Source organism: Bactrocera oleae, chromosome 3 (assembly GCF_042242935.1).
Source record: "Bactrocera oleae isolate idBacOlea1 chromosome 3, idBacOlea1, whole genome shotgun sequence".
Classification (NCBI taxonomy): Eukaryota; Metazoa; Arthropoda; class Insecta; order Diptera; family Tephritidae; genus Bactrocera; species Bactrocera oleae.
Genome location: NC_091537.1, coordinates 91,733,632 through 91,749,924, shown reverse-complemented (window position 1 = coordinate 91,749,924; position 16,293 = coordinate 91,733,632). Strand labels below are relative to the sequence as shown.

The 16,293-nt window shown below is 36.7% G+C and overlaps 4 protein-coding genes and 2 long non-coding RNA genes across 9 annotated transcripts in view; 4 read left to right on the top strand and 2 right to left on the bottom strand.

The window, feature by feature from the left end:
* LOC106624553 (serine-rich adhesin for platelets) overlaps positions 1-7,937 on the top strand; it is an 86,520-nt gene extending 78,583 nt beyond the window's left edge. For 2 of the 3 annotated variants that reach the window (XM_036359997.2, XM_070107216.1), the window contains 2 exons: positions 3,647-4,412; positions 4,477-7,937. In XM_036359997.2, the coding sequence (XP_036215890.2) occupies positions 3,647-4,412; positions 4,477-7,190 (3,480 nt within the window). In that variant the 3' untranslated portion in view covers positions 7,191-7,937. Of the gene's footprint in view, positions 1-58; positions 219-3,646; positions 4,413-4,476 lie in introns of those variants that run through there. The other variant, XM_036360001.2, reaches the window with a different exon arrangement.
* A 1,141-nt stretch (positions 7,938-9,078) lies between these two features.
* Positions 9,079-11,872, top strand: LOC106626480 (zinc finger protein OZF). The gene is made up of 4 exons (XM_036359996.2): positions 9,079-9,370; positions 9,428-10,384; positions 10,437-10,786; positions 10,847-11,872. Exons 1-4 carry the CDS (start codon positions 9,188-9,190, stop codon positions 10,944-10,946), a joined length of 1,590 nt encoding a protein of 529 aa, XP_036215889.2. The 5' UTR covers positions 9,079-9,187; the 3' UTR covers positions 10,947-11,872.
* LOC106624551 (uncharacterized) lies at positions 11,791-13,230 on the bottom strand. Of its 2 annotated transcripts, none has more exons than XM_014244290.3 (2): positions 12,807-13,230; positions 11,791-12,695 (listed from the first exon to the last, which is right to left on the bottom strand). In XM_014244290.3, exon 2 carries the CDS (start codon positions 12,666-12,668, stop codon positions 12,132-12,134), a length of 537 nt encoding a protein of 178 aa, XP_014099765.1. In that variant the 5' UTR covers positions 12,669-12,695; positions 12,807-13,230; the 3' UTR covers positions 11,791-12,131. The 2 variants fall into 2 exon arrangements, with proteins under 2 accessions (XP_014099765.1, XP_014099766.1); XM_014244291.3 differs by having other exon boundaries at positions 11,791-12,718; positions 12,807-13,229.
* A 753-nt stretch (positions 13,231-13,983) lies between these two features.
* LOC106624549 (uncharacterized) lies at positions 13,984-15,114 on the top strand. Its single transcript, XM_070107215.1, has 4 exons — positions 13,984-14,105; positions 14,166-14,295; positions 14,352-14,508; positions 14,577-15,114. Exons 1-4 carry the CDS (start codon positions 14,088-14,090, stop codon positions 14,908-14,910), a joined length of 639 nt encoding a protein of 212 aa, XP_069963316.1. The 5' UTR covers positions 13,984-14,087; the 3' UTR covers positions 14,911-15,114.
* Positions 15,115-15,356: 242 nt separating this feature from the next.
* On the bottom strand, positions 15,357-15,802 carry LOC138856348 (uncharacterized). Its single transcript, XR_011395558.1, has 2 exons — positions 15,563-15,802; positions 15,357-15,503 (listed from the first exon to the last, which is right to left on the bottom strand). It is a non-coding gene; the product is annotated as an uncharacterized lncRNA (long non-coding RNA).
* Positions 15,803-15,987: 185 nt separating this feature from the next.
* LOC138856349 (uncharacterized) lies at positions 15,988-16,264 on the top strand. The gene is made up of 2 exons (XR_011395559.1): positions 15,988-16,059; positions 16,121-16,264. It is a non-coding gene; the product is annotated as an uncharacterized lncRNA (long non-coding RNA).
* Positions 16,265-16,293: the final 29 nt, after the last annotated feature.

The following is a 16,293-nucleotide window of genomic DNA, read 5'->3' as shown; positions in this document are numbered from 1 at the left end:
GCTGCATTCCCAGATCACCGGCACTGATATTGCTTTGAAGGTTTCATTCGCTTTCAGTGTTTCGCTCACCGTCAGCGCTGGTTGTTTACACATACAACATTTATTTATCGGCGCATGAGTTGCTGTTATTATGACGTTTTGTAATTCTGTTAATCATCAATTGTTTAATAAAATTAACAGACATTAAAACAAACATGAAGCTACATTGGCTGCCGCATGTGAGTAAATTTGACTAAAGTGACAAGTGTCTGCTATTTTTCTACCAAAGTCCAAAGCTTTTTCAGAGACATAGTGTTAGTTAGTATATATATAGTATTGCTTAAATAATCAATTTCAGACTCTTGTTTGCTAAGTGTTTTAAATTGTAGAAAGTGTTGAAAATCGCACGAAATTATTTGTGTTGATAACGCAAGTCTAATTGCATAGAAAAGTGCGGAAGCGTGTCAACGTGAATAAATAAATTCGCAATGGGCATTTAAACACCAAGGGAAGCAGTAACGGCGAGCTGACTTAGAGACAATGAATTTTAAAAGAAATTAACTGAATTATGATTTGCTTATGTTTGTTTGAAGTTTTTAATCTCGTTCGTGTATAAGAACAGTCAGCGCTACTTTAGCGGTTCGGCTACTTTCTTGCTCTATTTTCGGATTGCAAAAAAAAAAACGATACACAACAATTTGCACAACATTTTTTTTTAATTTCATTAATTTTTTCTTAAACTTGTATATACAAAATTAATAATTTTTTTCAAAACTCTGTCTCTTTTTATTGGTAGACACAAGCTGTTTTGAATATTTAAAAATCTAATGTTTTTCAAGCTTACAGTATTTTTAGCTAAAATTGAAAAAAAAATTCCGAAAAAAGCTCATTTCTAAGCATACGGAAAAGTTTTTTGAATCAGTAACAATGCAAAGATTTCGAATATATTTTATAGTTTTGCCAGGAGCAACGTCAATAGTGAGCGCAGGGCGGAGATGTCTCGTAAACCAACATGCTTTCAATCAAATCCTTCATAGGACATATTTCTAGTTATGTCTACATTATTTATACATATATATATGTATAAATATACTATTGTAATTATACGTGAGTAACTCCCTACGAATTATGTATGTATGGCACTCTTGAATAGAGCCAAAGATTTCTCAACGAAAAAAATATTCATCATATGAAATTAAATATAGATCGCGAAAGAGAAAGAATCAACTTCAGTGCCATAATATTCATATCTGGGAACGCACAACAGTATTTCTCTCATTGAACAACCAAATAACAGTCAATGCAGTAAAGAGTTGCACGCAGAGTTAATTCTTTTAATAGACAACCCGTGAAACTCTTTTTCTTATATCTTTACCCATACCTTACTGGGGATGTTTCTACCAAAGGACAGATTTTAGTAGAGTTGTGGCTTTTTCCACAATAATAAAATGGTTAAGTTTCTGGCTATTTCCACATATAGGTATGTATGTGATATTATAATAACCATAAGATATATATGATAATCAAATACTGTGGATAGCAGCCCCAACTTATTCTGTTACGACTTTCTGATGATGCATGAAAAAGTTTTTACTACTTAATAGTAGTCAGGTTTCGACAAGTATTGGCAAACCCCCAATATACTTTTCGATTCGAAAAAAGTGTTACGTGAAAATCATCACTCGTACTGTGACATCTCAAAACCTTTAAGTTTACAAATATCATATATCAGTTAACATCAAATATCATCAAATGCATTATATGTATTTATAGATACTTCAGTGGTTACTCCCCTTGAGCAAATTAACAACTTTCATGTTTACAAACACTTTTTGTTGTAACTTCCGAGAATTATAAAAGAGGCATTTACATTCTCTGCGATAAGATTAGAATGAAATATTGCAGTTTTCGAAATGGATTTGTGATAATAAACATATTTAATTTGAAAGATACTTTAGAGGTTATAAAGGAAAGTGTGTAACAAATAAATAATAAGTTTTAATGAACTGCATGACAGTTATGCCCAGTAGCTACGCATGCTCAACCACGATATTTTGAACGCTCCAAAAAAGCTTAGTCACAGTTGCTGTTTTATACTTTGTCTTCAGCATTGCGACTCACTGTGTACTCAGCCTAATGCACATCACCTCTAATCTACTACACCTACTACCATTGCTAACGCAAATGTTAACAGTAATTTTCAAGAGGTTGAAGATAATGTTTCCAAGCAAACCTATATTTTATATTCAAAACTGCTTGGGGAAGTTTAGATTCCAGAAAATTCCAAATACAAAAGTTTGTATTGAGTCTTTTTAAGTTTATTTTGGGTCTGAGCACTTTAGTTTTTACAAAAATATGTAGAATTCTAAGGCGATTTTAAAATGTTTCTATAATTCAAGTGTATGTTCTGACATGTTTCTATAATTTCATTATCATCACCACATTACTTAGAATCGAAAGGGTATAATAAAAGCCACAATGAGCTAAGGGTTATTAAACCTCATGAGAATTAGAAGTACGTTCACCAGTACCTTATTCATAGTTTAATAAAGAGAGAAAGAGTACGCTTGAGTTTATTCCTGAAAAAGCTGACAGTAAAATAACTGACAGTCTAGATCCTTGTCAATGTACACAATACCAAGTTATTTAAATATTTTCTGATGTGGGTTTTTAATACGCTTTTATTAGCTTGGGTTATATGTATGTAATAGACTATTAGAGCTCAATTTTCACCGGTATCCAGAAATCTGATCAACTTAAAACTTTGCATACGTGTCCAGGACCGATGACAATGCAATAATTTGATAACAGTTTCCCAATATTTTAAAGGTGGGCGTAACCACCCCTTAAATGGTTAGTTGTATATATCTTCCAAGCCCCTAAAGCTAACTCAACCTAATTTGCTGAGAGGAAGTCCCCTTTGCCCTCATAAGCTGTGAAAATAAGCTAAATAACAAAAACCACGCCCACTCCCCATATAACAGTTATGTTAAAATATACTAAAAGTGCGATGACAGACGAAATAAAATTCTCAGTTCGATAAGATTTCACATGCTCTAAACGTGTGACAGAACTAATAATATAAATGACAACATATGTCTGCAATAAGATATAATTTATTAAGAACATATTTCCAGTATTACATACATATGTACATATATAAATATTTAGAGCGGTATTGATACTCGGAACAAGCACTCAACCATTAACGAGTAACAGCAAATATTTAATACTTAAATGCGCCACAAATAAATCACTTACACCTCCGATGCGAATTAATCAGATTTACCCGATAAAAAGCAGCGTGGGCGCAGAAAAACAATTTGGTACTCTATTGCCTGCCTACCACTACCGTTGATAAGAGGTGTCATGCCATATGTTCAAATTCACGCTATTTGCTGTGGGCAATACCGAGGAGATGTGAAAGGATTACAGAGCAAAGCATAGTTCGAACGATAGACAGGTTTATTGGCGGCTTATGGCTTCAATCATTTTTAATAATAATGAATTGAGCAATAAAAGTGTTGATTTACTGTCGAACTTATGTTGAAATGTGAAAAAGGCCAAGCAAGCAGTTATTATTTCCTAGATATAATAATATAAAGTTTTCACTTATGACCTTAACTCAAATAACTCACAACTCTTCTCTCTCTCTTGTTTCACGCAGGTTTCCGACTACTCCTCGTCGAACAACTCATCCGCCTCATCGACACTCTCTTCGAAGACCACTTCAGTGTCCCTGAAATCCGTCGACCTGCAACGCACATCATCCGCCTCATCGTCCGGCGATTGCGCACAGTTGTGCGAACGTCGGAAATCATCGCCAACCGCAAATACGGCGGAATTAAGTACAGCCACACTTACGGATGGCACCAGCACACTTCAATTAACGCCAGAGCGCGCGCAACGACGCAAGCTCGTCGCAATGATCTCACATTATGAACAGCAGACGAAGCTGTTGCAACGCGAACTGGCCAAGGAGAAGCGACGTCGGGGCGAGGAGCTCGCCTGTGTGGCGAAATCGTTACTGTGTTTCGAGTCGAAGCTGAAAAAGGATATGAAAGCCGTCAATCAGCGGCTCTTCGAGAAAGATGTGGAAATCTGTCGTTTGGTGCAACAGAATCGTGCATTGCGTAAGCGACTAACGAAATACACCGAAGCAGAGGGTGAGAATGCACGGGACGAAGGTGTGGTTGAGGATGGCGAACCAGAGACAGAAGGTGAGGTGGAGGAAGAGCGCAGTGGTAAAACGAAGGAAGCTGTGCTGGAGCGTCGAACTGCGTCGCCTGCGGCGTACAGCGACCAACAATTGCTGGAAGACTGTTTGGTACTCGAAGCTTTGCAATGCATTAATTGCAAGAAGCAATTCTATGACATTGATCTAAATGAGGGCTGGACACAGAATATGTCAAAAGATGGTACAAGAAAAAGTGGTGAGTATGTTCAAGGATTTGTTAGTTTTGCTGATATGCTATATTTTGGTTTCTATTCTGCTAGTTGACCACACCACTGAACACGGCTCATCGAGTGATGATACAGTCTCATCGTCGTTTTACGGAGCCCGGCGCAGTGTACGCTATACCAGCAAACGCACCTCCGGCACTTTCCGCGATTATATGCGCTCGCGTGCGATGAATATCGACGATCCGGCGTTGGACAATAATTCTGAGGAGAACACGAGCACAATCAGTCGCGATGACTCGCAAACCAGCTATGAAAAACTCAATATGTATTCGCGCACTATCGAACGTATGCATGGCGTAAAAGGCGAAAGTGAGCGCGAGTCGGAGCAGAGCGGTATGGAGAGTACGGTACGACCCGCTTCACGGCTAAGCTGCAAGAGTAGTGTTAGCAGTAAGAGCAGCAACAGCAGTTGCAGCAAGCATAGCGCCAAAGCACCGACACCGCAGATTGAAGAAGACGACGGCATATTTTCACCCACACAAGATGATGATTTCGAAGAACCAGAAGAGGTCGGTGGACGCAGTATTAAGATTGTGATGCGTCGCTCCACCGAATTTTCAGAGGCTTCGCCGAAACAAGTCTATGAGACCTCCACTGACGATTGGTATGCCAGTGCCTCCGATCAGGAGGAAATCACAACATCTACGGTCGTCGCCAAATCATATGCCAATGGTGCGGTCAACCCGGTGCTCGAATGCGTTAATCAGATACTATTGCAACAGTCCATGGAAGAGCCGGTAGCCGAACGGAATAATCAAACGACCGCCCAAAACCTTCAGGTCAACTACAGCAATGCCACCTCCACCGCCAGTTTGCCACGTCGCAGCTCCCTGAGTGGACGACATAGTTCACGTAGCAATAGCCGTTCTAGTGATGGGCAGCCGTCTCGTAGTGGTACTTTGACACGGAAGCGTGTACATTTCTCAACCAAGAATAGCATGGTGCATGTGCCACGCAACGATGAGCATGACGAGGAGGACGAAGATGCCAATGACGATGACACCACACAGGACACACAAGATACAAACGAAGCAATGATCTCAAGCCTAGCGCAATATCATCCAATGAGTTACTATCCACAAGCTGCACAGCAAGCTGCATCTGCTAAAGCAGCCGCTGCCGCTGCTGGCACAATTGCTCGCGGTGGCATGCTTGCCGAAGTGAGCGAACACGAACGTCTCGAAACGCTAAACTACGAGAGTATTTATAGCAACGAATACGAACCGATTGGTTCCGAGCATAATTCCTCAAATCTTTATGTGGACATGGAGTCAGCAACCAAATCGGCCACGAATAATGCTCCAAGCACTACAGTTGCCGTAGATACAAAAGTACCAAAAACACCGCCAGCTTTGCCACCCAAACCAGCAAATCTATTGAAGTTTAAAAAATCACTACAACAACTAGATGAATTGCCCGACGAGCATCTACACCAGGAAGGGCACGCCGTAGTTGAGCCGGACTATTGTTCCATTTCGGAGGTGAATATGGGCATAACGAGTGTGCAAATAGTTGCCGATATACACAAAGCACCTGAATCGGAAGCTGATTTAGAGTCGAACTCTGCGCTTGAAGCGCCCATCTCCGAACTCGACGTCGAAGTATCGACAGTCGCTTCAGATGAGACATTCGCTGTCTCACAAAAGACTGATGAAATCGACGAAATTTTCGCCGATGTACCAAAGCTACCAAATGTGGCGGCCATTATAGCGCCAAAACAGGCGAAAATTCAACAACAACAGCCGACACAAATGCACAGCTTGCCCTCAGTAGATTACCTGGTGATGTCTCCCAAAGTAGAGACGCCTAATATGAAGTTGCAAAATGCGCGTAATGCGACCATATTAAATACAGCCTCAGCAGCAAAACAACAGATCACCTCTAACAATTTGGAGGGCACATCTAAGGCAATTGTAAAATCCACAGTGAACACACCCATTAAATCTCCAAATCGTCCAGATACTAGCGCGCTTAAACTGCATTTACACACACCCAGTCCGCTGCAATACAAACGTAAACATATGCCGAACATTCTCGCCGAAATCAATAAGCGCATGAGCTTACCAAGTTCACCGACAACACCTACTGCAAGACTGACCTTCGCCACTCCTACAAAGTCGGTCGCCGCAAACAAATCGCCGCTGCAGCTTGGCGTCAGCACTCCGCCGAATATGCCAATTCAAGCAGAGTTCGATTGGTACAATTTGGATGCCGAGTATGGCAAGACCGCTTTACAACAGCCCGAGTTACACAAGGTGAGCGACTCGCTTACTAACGGCACAATGCTCGCCGGCATACACGAAGATGGTGAAAGCTTGGTCACAGCAGCCGACGAATACAACTTGGATGAGGAGTTCTCGCTCGCAAGCGATAAACCGGACGAACTGATGGCCGACAACAGTGAGCAGGATAATGAGAGTGCCGAGGAGAAAAGTGAAATAAGTGTCGTGGATATGACGAAACCACTGCCGACAAATATTAAACTCTCAACACAACATGCTGAGAATAAAAAACTTGATAATGTCGCCGCCTTAAATGCTGCCATTTGTGAGGCTGTGAACTTTCCCATGTTCAGTGAAAGTTCACCGCTAGTTGCGCTCTCACCAGCGATTGCTCACCACCATGCCAAGGCAAAGAAAATTAAGAAGAATTTAGCCAACTTTGAGAAATTCATCGAAGGTTCGGGTTTGAGCACTAAACCGCTACCGAGCAAGCGAAAAATCTACTTTGCCGGACCATTTGTGTGAAATGTGGGAGAAATCCATCTGGAGAGAAGTCAGAATGTCTAAAAAACAAGGAAAAGAGTGCATAGCGCAACCAATAAACTACGAAGTGCGCGCGAACTCATAGGAGAAGAGAGAGCGAGTTTGGACTAACTTAGAGCTGAATATTAAAACCGCGCGCTGAAGTGATCAACAAACATCCATATAAAATATAACATAGTAGGATGTGTTAAAATATTTTCTTAGAATGATTAAGTTGATTTTTGTTTGTGTTATTTTTCGTAGCTTGACGTAACGGTAAACTTTCTTAGGATTTTAACTCAAAAATTGTATACGATTTTTGTTAATTTTCGAGTACATTTCCCAATCGTTCATTTTCATGTTTTGTGTAATTTTTTAAGTATTTTTTATGATATTTAGTTAAGCGTTTACTATTTTTTTAGTAAAAATCATGGATTCTGTTAAGTATAAGAAAATTTTCTGTGTGTTTCCTGTGCACTAAATATAATTTTATAATTACATACAGTTAAATTATTTCTGAAATATAGTTCGCATATGTATCGATGTATATGTTTGTATGTTTTTGATAATTAGTTTTAATTAGAATTTTTTAATTATATACATAAATAGTTTTCAGCTTTCCGTAGCGAAGAAATGAAATGAAAATTTTATTTACAGACGAATCTAGCGTTTAATGTGACGAATTGTATTAGAACCTGTAATAATGTTTGTTTGAAGAAATAAATAAAAGAAATTTGAAATCACCCTGTATATTCAAATAGGGTACTGTTAAGTCCCCGTAAATCTTTTTTTCATAATGCAACTCGTGGTCTGATAACTCACCGGAACTCAATCCGAGAAAAGAATCAGCTTTGGAAGAGAGTTGGTGAATATACATATGTACAAAAGGAATTTCTGGCTATTAGTGCATAGATTAGGTTCAATAACAGCAGCTTTAGTGAGTCTATCAATGATGGTGCTGGTGTTTAATTATGTTTCAAGCAAGATCTTCAAAAGTTAGCAAATTATTCGTTGGGTAAGACAGCTTTAGATGACAGAAAGGGGAGTACTGCAGGCGACCACATTATGGAAGCCTGATAGATTCGAAACTTCTACGTCTGGATCCTATTTCAAATCACAGCCATATACGGGATATAAGCGTTAAACTGCTGTGAGTAAATACGAGTATTAGAGTAGAGACTAGTTCGCGAATATATAGACAGACAGACATCAACTCAGCTGCTGATCATTTATGTATATATTTTTATAGGGTCTCTGACGTTTCCTTGTGGGTGTTACAAACTTCGTGGCTAATTTGAAATACCCTGTTCATGGTATAAAAATATGCACAATCAAAACCGTTATTCCAAACTATTTTTAAGTCTTGAGAAGTAGCGAAGTAAACACATTCACAATGGCTGGTTGGTGAATTTTAAATGGAATTCAATGGTGATTTTGTGGTGATTGGCCGTATTATTTTTTCAATTTACTTATTGCAATGTCACCAATACATTTACGTAAAATTAGTATCTAGCAATAAAAGTCTAGCAATTTTTTTTTATTTTACTATTTAAATATTATCACTACCCCATGCTACTGTCAATGAAATTCACCATTATAATAAGTCATACGAAAGTGAGAGTTTTGCATAATGCTGACTACAAACGCATCGATTACTCGTTCGATTTAATTTTGTACTATTCTTATTCATATTATAAAAATTCAAAATCTAATTAATATATGTAGTTTAAGTGGCGTAGTATTTCGTAACCGAATCCGAAGAATTTAACGAACGCTAGTAGCCAGCATTTCTTATACGAGTTTGTTTCAACTTATATCTTCTTTTGTTAGGCTGGGTGCCTACCTTAACATTTTTGCTGTGTTGAGTTGGGGTGAAAAATGTCAAAATTTCACTACAGTTTATCAGAAATTTAATTTTTCTACTGTGTTGATGCGAAAGTTGTATTCCGGTAAACATTAAAAAAAATAAACATAATAAACTTTCTGGCGCTTTAATAATAATGTCTAAGAAGCATATTACAGAGACGTGCACAAATGATGCGACAAACAAAGAATGGCAGCGCTGGTGCCGTCTTTGCGCCAAATATGATGGCCACTATTTTGATATTTTCATTGAGGAACTACGACCAATGTCTGTTCAGCAGCACCTTACTGCTGCCATTAACAAATTCTTTAAGATACAGGTAAGGATATTTGATTTAAGATAAAGTATTACCTGATCTAGTATATTACTTGCACAGATAAAACCAAGTGACGAACTTCCAGTATTATTGTGTGCAGAATGCTACACTTTCATTAACTACATGAAAAATTATGCGGAGCATGTTTCTAAGGTGCAAGCAATGTACCATGATTTGCTGAGCTCAGCCAACACCACCCTTACTGATATAAAAGACATTTATGAGAAATATGGCATATTCAAATTGGAACCATATGTGCAGCATATTTTGCCTGAATCCTATAATTCTATAGCTCCAACTGCAATCGAGCAAATATTCGTAACGGATGTGCCAGTATTGAGAATTAAAGATGAAGAAGTGGAAGAGACGCAGACAATAGTAAAAAATCTCGAAGCTGAAATCAAAGTAGAATTTGAAGATCCCTTCGCGCGAAATGCCTCACGAAGTGTAGAAGCGCATGAGACTAGTGAAGATAGTGATAGCAGCGTTGGTAACAGCCACACATTTTCTTCTGACACTGAATATCGTGTGGAGGAAAAGAAAACGGTACATATACAAAGCACATATGCTAAAGTGAGTTCCAATAGAATTTCTGCCAGCGATAATGAGAAAAACGAGGGCGGTTACGTCTGTGATATCTGCAACCAGAGCTTTGTACAAAACAGAAATTATGTATGGCATATGAAGAATAAACACGGCACAGAAACACCACATCAATGTACGAGCTGTTCAGGTTTCTTCAAATACAAAAAGGAACTGCAACGGCACATTAGGAAAATGCACGCGCCGAAGATTTATCCCTGTCCACATTGTGAGCGGAAATTTAAGAGAGCCAAAGATGCCGAAAATCACATCAAAGCAGAGCATGAAGGTGAAGGTTCATTTATTTGTGAAGAGTGCGGCGAAAGTGTGCGTACGAAAGAAAAGCTGCTGGAACATATGGCCATACACACAGGCCGTGGCGCATTCGAGTGTAAAGAATGCGGCAAATGCTTTGCGCGTAAATTCTATTTAAAGGTACTAAAATATTCCATTTTGCTTTGTAGATTTTACTAGTTTATATACACAGAGACACGCGGAAATTCATGGTGACAAACATGTTTGTGGTGAATGTGGCTTGGAGGTGACAACATCCAAAGCACTCAAATTGCACAGTAAAGTGCATTCGGATGAAATGCCGTATAAATGTGATTATTGTGGACGCAGATTTAAACGTTCAAAAAATTTGAAAGGCCACTTGATAACTCACACTGGTCTCAAGCCATTCTCTTGTGATTTCTGCGATAAAACATTTTCGACCGGTTCAAGCTGTCGTTATCACAAAAAGCATTTGCATCCAAAAGAGCTAGCTGAATTAGAGGCAGCAGGAGTGAAGGCATATACCAAAAATATACCTAAAATAGAAGTATTGAAGGCGATGTAAGTAAAAACACCGAATTCAGTAAAAGAGTGTGAAAGCTAATAATTCTTTGTTTACAGCACGCAAGCGACTGGAAAAGTGAAGGAGGCAGGTGATATTAGTATAAATGATAAGCGCATAAAACTTCCGAAATTGGACGCTGAGTTAATTGATACGTAAAATTTAGCACATAATTGAAAATAAAGTTCAAATTTTATGTCAAACTGAGCCTGAAAACAAAACAAATATTTGTTGTGGCGATGAATTTGAATCAGTTTAGTTTCGTTGATCCTAAAAACCTTCAGTTTTAATGTGATTAGACTACAGAAAAGGTGAAATGTGAACAACTTTTCTTGCTACCACTGAAAATTCGACTAAAATTATCAAATCCTTCGTTCTATAAGTAAAATGGATCGTGAAGAGCATATTTATTTATATGACCCAGTGACATCTCACCTTTAAACAAACTAGTTTCCGAACGAAGAAAAATACACAACTTTAAAACACTTTTGTGATTGTTTTATTCATGTTTTGTACATCTTAAGTCACCAATTCATATTTTATTTTGTAAATGTGCGTAGAAATATAAATTTTTTAAATAATAAATACTGGCAAAAAGCAATTTTCAACAAATTTTCTTTAGTGCAGTGCATTTTTATGAAATATTCGACTATTTCAAAAGCTTACATTTAAACACAGCGTTTCACAAACATTTTTAAAACATTGTAAAAGAAAGTGTCGGCATTTTAGTGCTTAATTGAACATTAACTTCAGCTACTGCGCGTTTCGTATGCCAGTAACGGGTATTTTTATTTTCTTTATTTTATGTTTTTGGCGGAGAGCACTCTTTACTCATAAAGAAAGATTTAAATTAAATGCAGCGTCGTTGAACAATTATTTTTCAGTACCCCTTAAGTAAATGCAGTTGAACAAAAGTTTTGTTAAAACCTTTAAGACACTGAATCGCGCTTAAAAATATCGTATACACAGTTTGAACTCTAAATTAAATTAAATTACACAAAACTTCTCAATCATCCGCAATATGCAGAAATTCATATATTTAAATAGAGAAATAAAGTATTTTAACAAAACAATAAGAAAAAAAAGCACTTGTTAACAGTTTTGTATACACATGAAGTGCAGCAGAGCTATTTATAAGTTATTATTATTATTATATTTGTGTAAGTATGAACGTATCTTCTATATAGATGAACACAACACAAATGATGAAATATTTAATATTTAAAGCAAGTAAATAAAAAATAAAATAAGAAAAAAATTATAAACCCTTCCGCCAAGTCATTATGACCATTATAATCCACACACAGCACAACTTGGTGCCACGCTACAACCAAAAACATACAACTAATATAGACTTGTCTTTTTCATGATGCGTAGAAATTCATCCTGATTCACTACACCGTCATGGTCCAAATCAGCTTCATCAATCATTTCACGTAACTCCTCATCGGTCAGCGTTTCGCCCAGCTCGCGTGCAACACGTTTCAGATTTTTGAAAGAAATCGAGCCAGTATCGTCGTCATCGAACAGGCGGAACGCTTTTAATATTTCCTCTTTAGTGTCCTTCTCAGCCATTTTCATTGTCATCAGTTGTAGGAAGTCATTGAATGATATGCGGCCAGTGCCATCTTTATCGATTTCGGCAATCATTCGTTTGATTTCTTCTTTTTTCGGCTCAAAACCAAGCGCACGAATTGCAACCTTCAACTCCTTGACCTCTATAAAACCGGTGCACTCCGTATCGAATAGATCGAAAGCCTCCTTAATGTCGGCTTTTTGCGCTTCAGAGAGCTCAAATTTGGGGCCGGATTTTTTACGCTGCATTGTAGATGGATGCTGGCGCTTACCCGGCAAAGTAGCGTTTGACGGACTGTGATCCATTTTCAATTATTTTATTTCTTCTTTCAACTGGATTTAAAATGAAATAGCAGCTAAGTAAATATTTTTTCGTTAATAAATTTATTATTAATAGTTTCAACACTTTTCTTGAAAGGTTTTAGTCTACAATTGAATACTCACACACTGTTGTTGGCTATTTGGTGGTAATTGATTTGTTTGAAAATTATAAACAACGACGCGTTGCTGTGACCACAACAGTGCCGTGACCGTGGTCACCAACGCCCTTAGTGTAGGCTTCGGTTCACCCAGGGACGTGCGCACGTTCTGGATATTTCGCTATCGAATTTTTTCTTTTGAAAAATCGAAGTAAGCGCAGTGCGTTCTACGTATTTCACAAAATAAAATTCACAAGGTAGTAGAAGGGAGTAAAACAGGTGGGTAATTCGTTGTTCTTGTATACACAATTTCTAATTTTAGTAGGATTCATTCAACCACTCCTTCCTTATGTGTGTTCAATATCCTTTTAATTGCCTTTTACCAAAGGTGGTGTTTTATTTATTTTTATTGGTATTTCACGGTCAAACAGCTGGCCGTTCGCGGGTAAAACCAACATTGCCATATTATGCTACAGATATGTTTATCTGTTTTGTGGTTAATAATTTTACAAAGATTTATTCATGCTAATTAAATCCGTCCTAAATGATTTGCGTTACTTCATATTTTAGTTTTTTTTAGATTTCTGATAAGTTTTATATATACGACTCTTTTAACATAAACATATGTATAATATATCGAAGAGACGTTCATACATCGTGACTTTTGATGTGCTAGTCGCCTAACGAAATTTTATTTTAAAATACAAAAGACTTGTGTAGCAAAGTAAATATTGTAAAACTATTCAATTATCCACTTTTAAATCAATTCAAGGCCCCAAGGTTGGGCTTTGATCAAATAAAATAAAATGCAAAAGGTTAGCGAACGAATAATTTGCCATCACCTGCAAAATGTGGAAGAAAAAATAAATAAATAAACCAAGCTAGTTTACATATTTGCGAATTTTAGAAATAATGACAAATGCAAGATATAAACAATTTCATTTTTGATACAATTTTTTGTTACAAATCATTTGCCACTTTATAATTACGTCTCGAGAATAATGTCCCGCTCGAATTTTGTTACCTTCATTCAGAAAGCGTCTATCTTCTCAGCAGTATTCGGAAACTGTAATTTTAAACTTTTTTTACGTATTGTATAACTGCCGTCCCTAAATAAAAGCGGCAGCGGTAAATTACTGTTAAAATTCCTAATGCTCGTATGTATATTTTGTATGGCGCATACCTAAATAACCGCGGCGGCAACGCTGAGCGGTTGAAAAACTCGATTTGACAGCGCGTTCAGAAGTGAAGTTGGCTGCCGAAAATAAAGTAATTCCAATTTTTCTGAAAAATTTGCGACCGTTGTATGTTTGTGCAAATGGTGGTAAGTATTATTAATACATTAAAACGCTTTATATTACATTTATTTTTGCACTAATTTTAGAATTGTGAGAAAATAATAGAAATGGTACATATCAACCCTTGTCTCTATGATAAAAGAGACAAAAAATACAAAGACGTTAAGCATAAAGAGCGTGTTTGGCAAGAAATCGCCGAGCAAGTACATCTTTCGGGTAAGTTAATCAAGAATATATGTACTGAGAAGTAACTAATAACATATTTCTTATAGGAAAAGAGTGTAAAGTAAAGTGGAAGAGTCTGCGTGACAAATTTAGGAAGATGAAAAATTCCGAGGATCTTCCTTCCGGATCCGGACAAAAACTGGGACCGCCTTGGAAGTATATGGCGAGTCTAGAGTTTTTGACGGAAACAATGGAGCCTACGAGGTATGAAGAAGTGCCGTTTATATACATATGTGAAAAATTAATGAAAAATGCAAACTTTTAATTTTCAGTACAACCAGTAACGGTGAAATGGACGCATGTGAACTGTCAGTCGATAGTCAGTTGTTCCACACCACTACAAAACGTAAACGTTACAGCGATGGTCTCTTCAATGATATTCTAATAGCAATGAAGAGGAAATATGAAGAACCACAACCCACAAACAAGGACAAATACGAGCATTTCTTCGGTATGCTTAGAAACAAATTGGATAAACTAACAGAAAGTGAAGCTGATGATGTGGAAATTGAAATCTTAAATTTGGTTAATAAAAAAATTGTTACATCCAAAACTACCTCGAAAGGTATTTTCCAATGTAGTAATTTTTCTATTAATACAATTTAATATTTCGAAATGTAGTTTTCGATGTAATAATTTGTCAATTTATTCAGTTTAATATTTCAACTTCATTTTCTAATATTTTCTCCAATTTGTTCCTAAGCATATTTTTGAGGATTGTGGTTTTTCATATTACCTCTTCATTGCCATAAGAACACCTTTGAAAAACAATGATATATTAAATTTAATTAATAGAAAAATTATTATATTGAGATATTTTCGGATGTAATAATTTTTCTATTAATTAAATTTAGTATTTCAACTTCAACATCAACAACTTCATTTTCTGTTAGTTTATCCAATTTGTTCCTACTACATAATAGCTAGGTTATTGAAACATTATATTTACATTTATATAAATTTAAGTATTTTTAAAACAATAAAAATATTTAACAAAATATTAACTTAAAAATAAATCGTTTTCTTATTTATATTTATTTCAATATACGATATAATTTTAATATTGACAAAGTTCATTTTAATTAATTTAAGAAATGAACTTTGTCAATATTTATTGTCAGTAATCCTGCTCACACCGCCTTTGACTGTCATGTGCGCCAACGTCCACAAAAGTAAAAATATAATTGGAAGCTGCAAATCTGTGTGTGCAAAAATGTTTACCATTAATTGCCCCTAAACAATGTGGGAACTTGGTTACATTCCAAAAATCCTCCTCTCTAAATAATGAATCTTTCTGTCTCCATGGCCATGGCTCAACCATATTCAACAAAACTTCTGCATTATTTTTGATCAATTTATTAACTCCGCTTGAGTAAACTCCATGCGTTTTACAAGTTTTGAAAATCACTCGGCTTCCACTGCGTTGCCTCCTTGCAATCACTTTCATAATTAGTAAGCTCTCCAAAACGTCAATGTCATATATAATTTATAAACGTTTGTTCACATGTAATATTTTTCACCGCACAATGAATTTCAAAATCACAATTTAAATTAACAGTTTTGACATTTGACGGGAACTTGTCGCTTTTATTTAGGGATATCACGTCGTCGTTAACGCTGTGCGGTGAAAAACGCTCCACTCAACGCTTCTCTTTACGGGCGGTAGAAAAACGCAAGGAAGTTTTGTTTCTGCGCCTGAATACTTCGTTCGGAAGTCAAATCCATTGTATGTGCAATATATTAGAAGTACAATATGTGAGTAAGAGCACCGAAACAGTGGAAGAGTTTTTACATTAAAATATTTTTCTGTTTACAGAACACATAACGGACAAAGTCAAAGAGGATGATATTAATACGAATAACAAGCTGTGAGAGGCAAATCATTTCAAACTGATCACTTAAAAGTATTTACTGCATCGTAATATTTAGTAGAAAATAAAAAGAATATTTTTTATTTGAACCGGGCAGGCGAGATTTATTAATTTATAA

Excerpts from the sequence above, each read along its gene's own strand:
- LOC106624549 (XM_070107215.1), top strand. Across the intron at positions 14,296-14,351 it reads CGAGCAAGTACATCTTTCGG|GAAAAGAGTGTAAAGTAAAG; the intron begins GTAAGTTAATCA and ends TATTTCTTATAG. Across the intron at positions 14,509-14,576 it reads GAAACAATGGAGCCTACGAG|TACAACCAGTAACGGTGAAA; the intron begins GTATGAAGAAGT and ends TTTAATTTTCAG.
- LOC106626480 (XM_036359996.2), top strand. The coding sequence starts at position 9,188 with ATGTCTAAGAAGCATATTACAGAGACGTGCACAAATGATGCGACAAAC. Across the intron at positions 10,385-10,436 it reads CGCGTAAATTCTATTTAAAG|AGACACGCGGAAATTCATGG; the intron begins GTACTAAAATAT and ends TTATATACACAG. Across the intron at positions 10,787-10,846 it reads ATAGAAGTATTGAAGGCGAT|CACGCAAGCGACTGGAAAAG; the intron begins GTAAGTAAAAAC and ends CTTTGTTTACAG.
- LOC106624551 (XM_014244290.3), bottom strand. The coding sequence starts at position 12,668 with ATGGATCACAGTCCGTCAAACGCTACTTTGCCGGGTAAGCGCCAGCAT.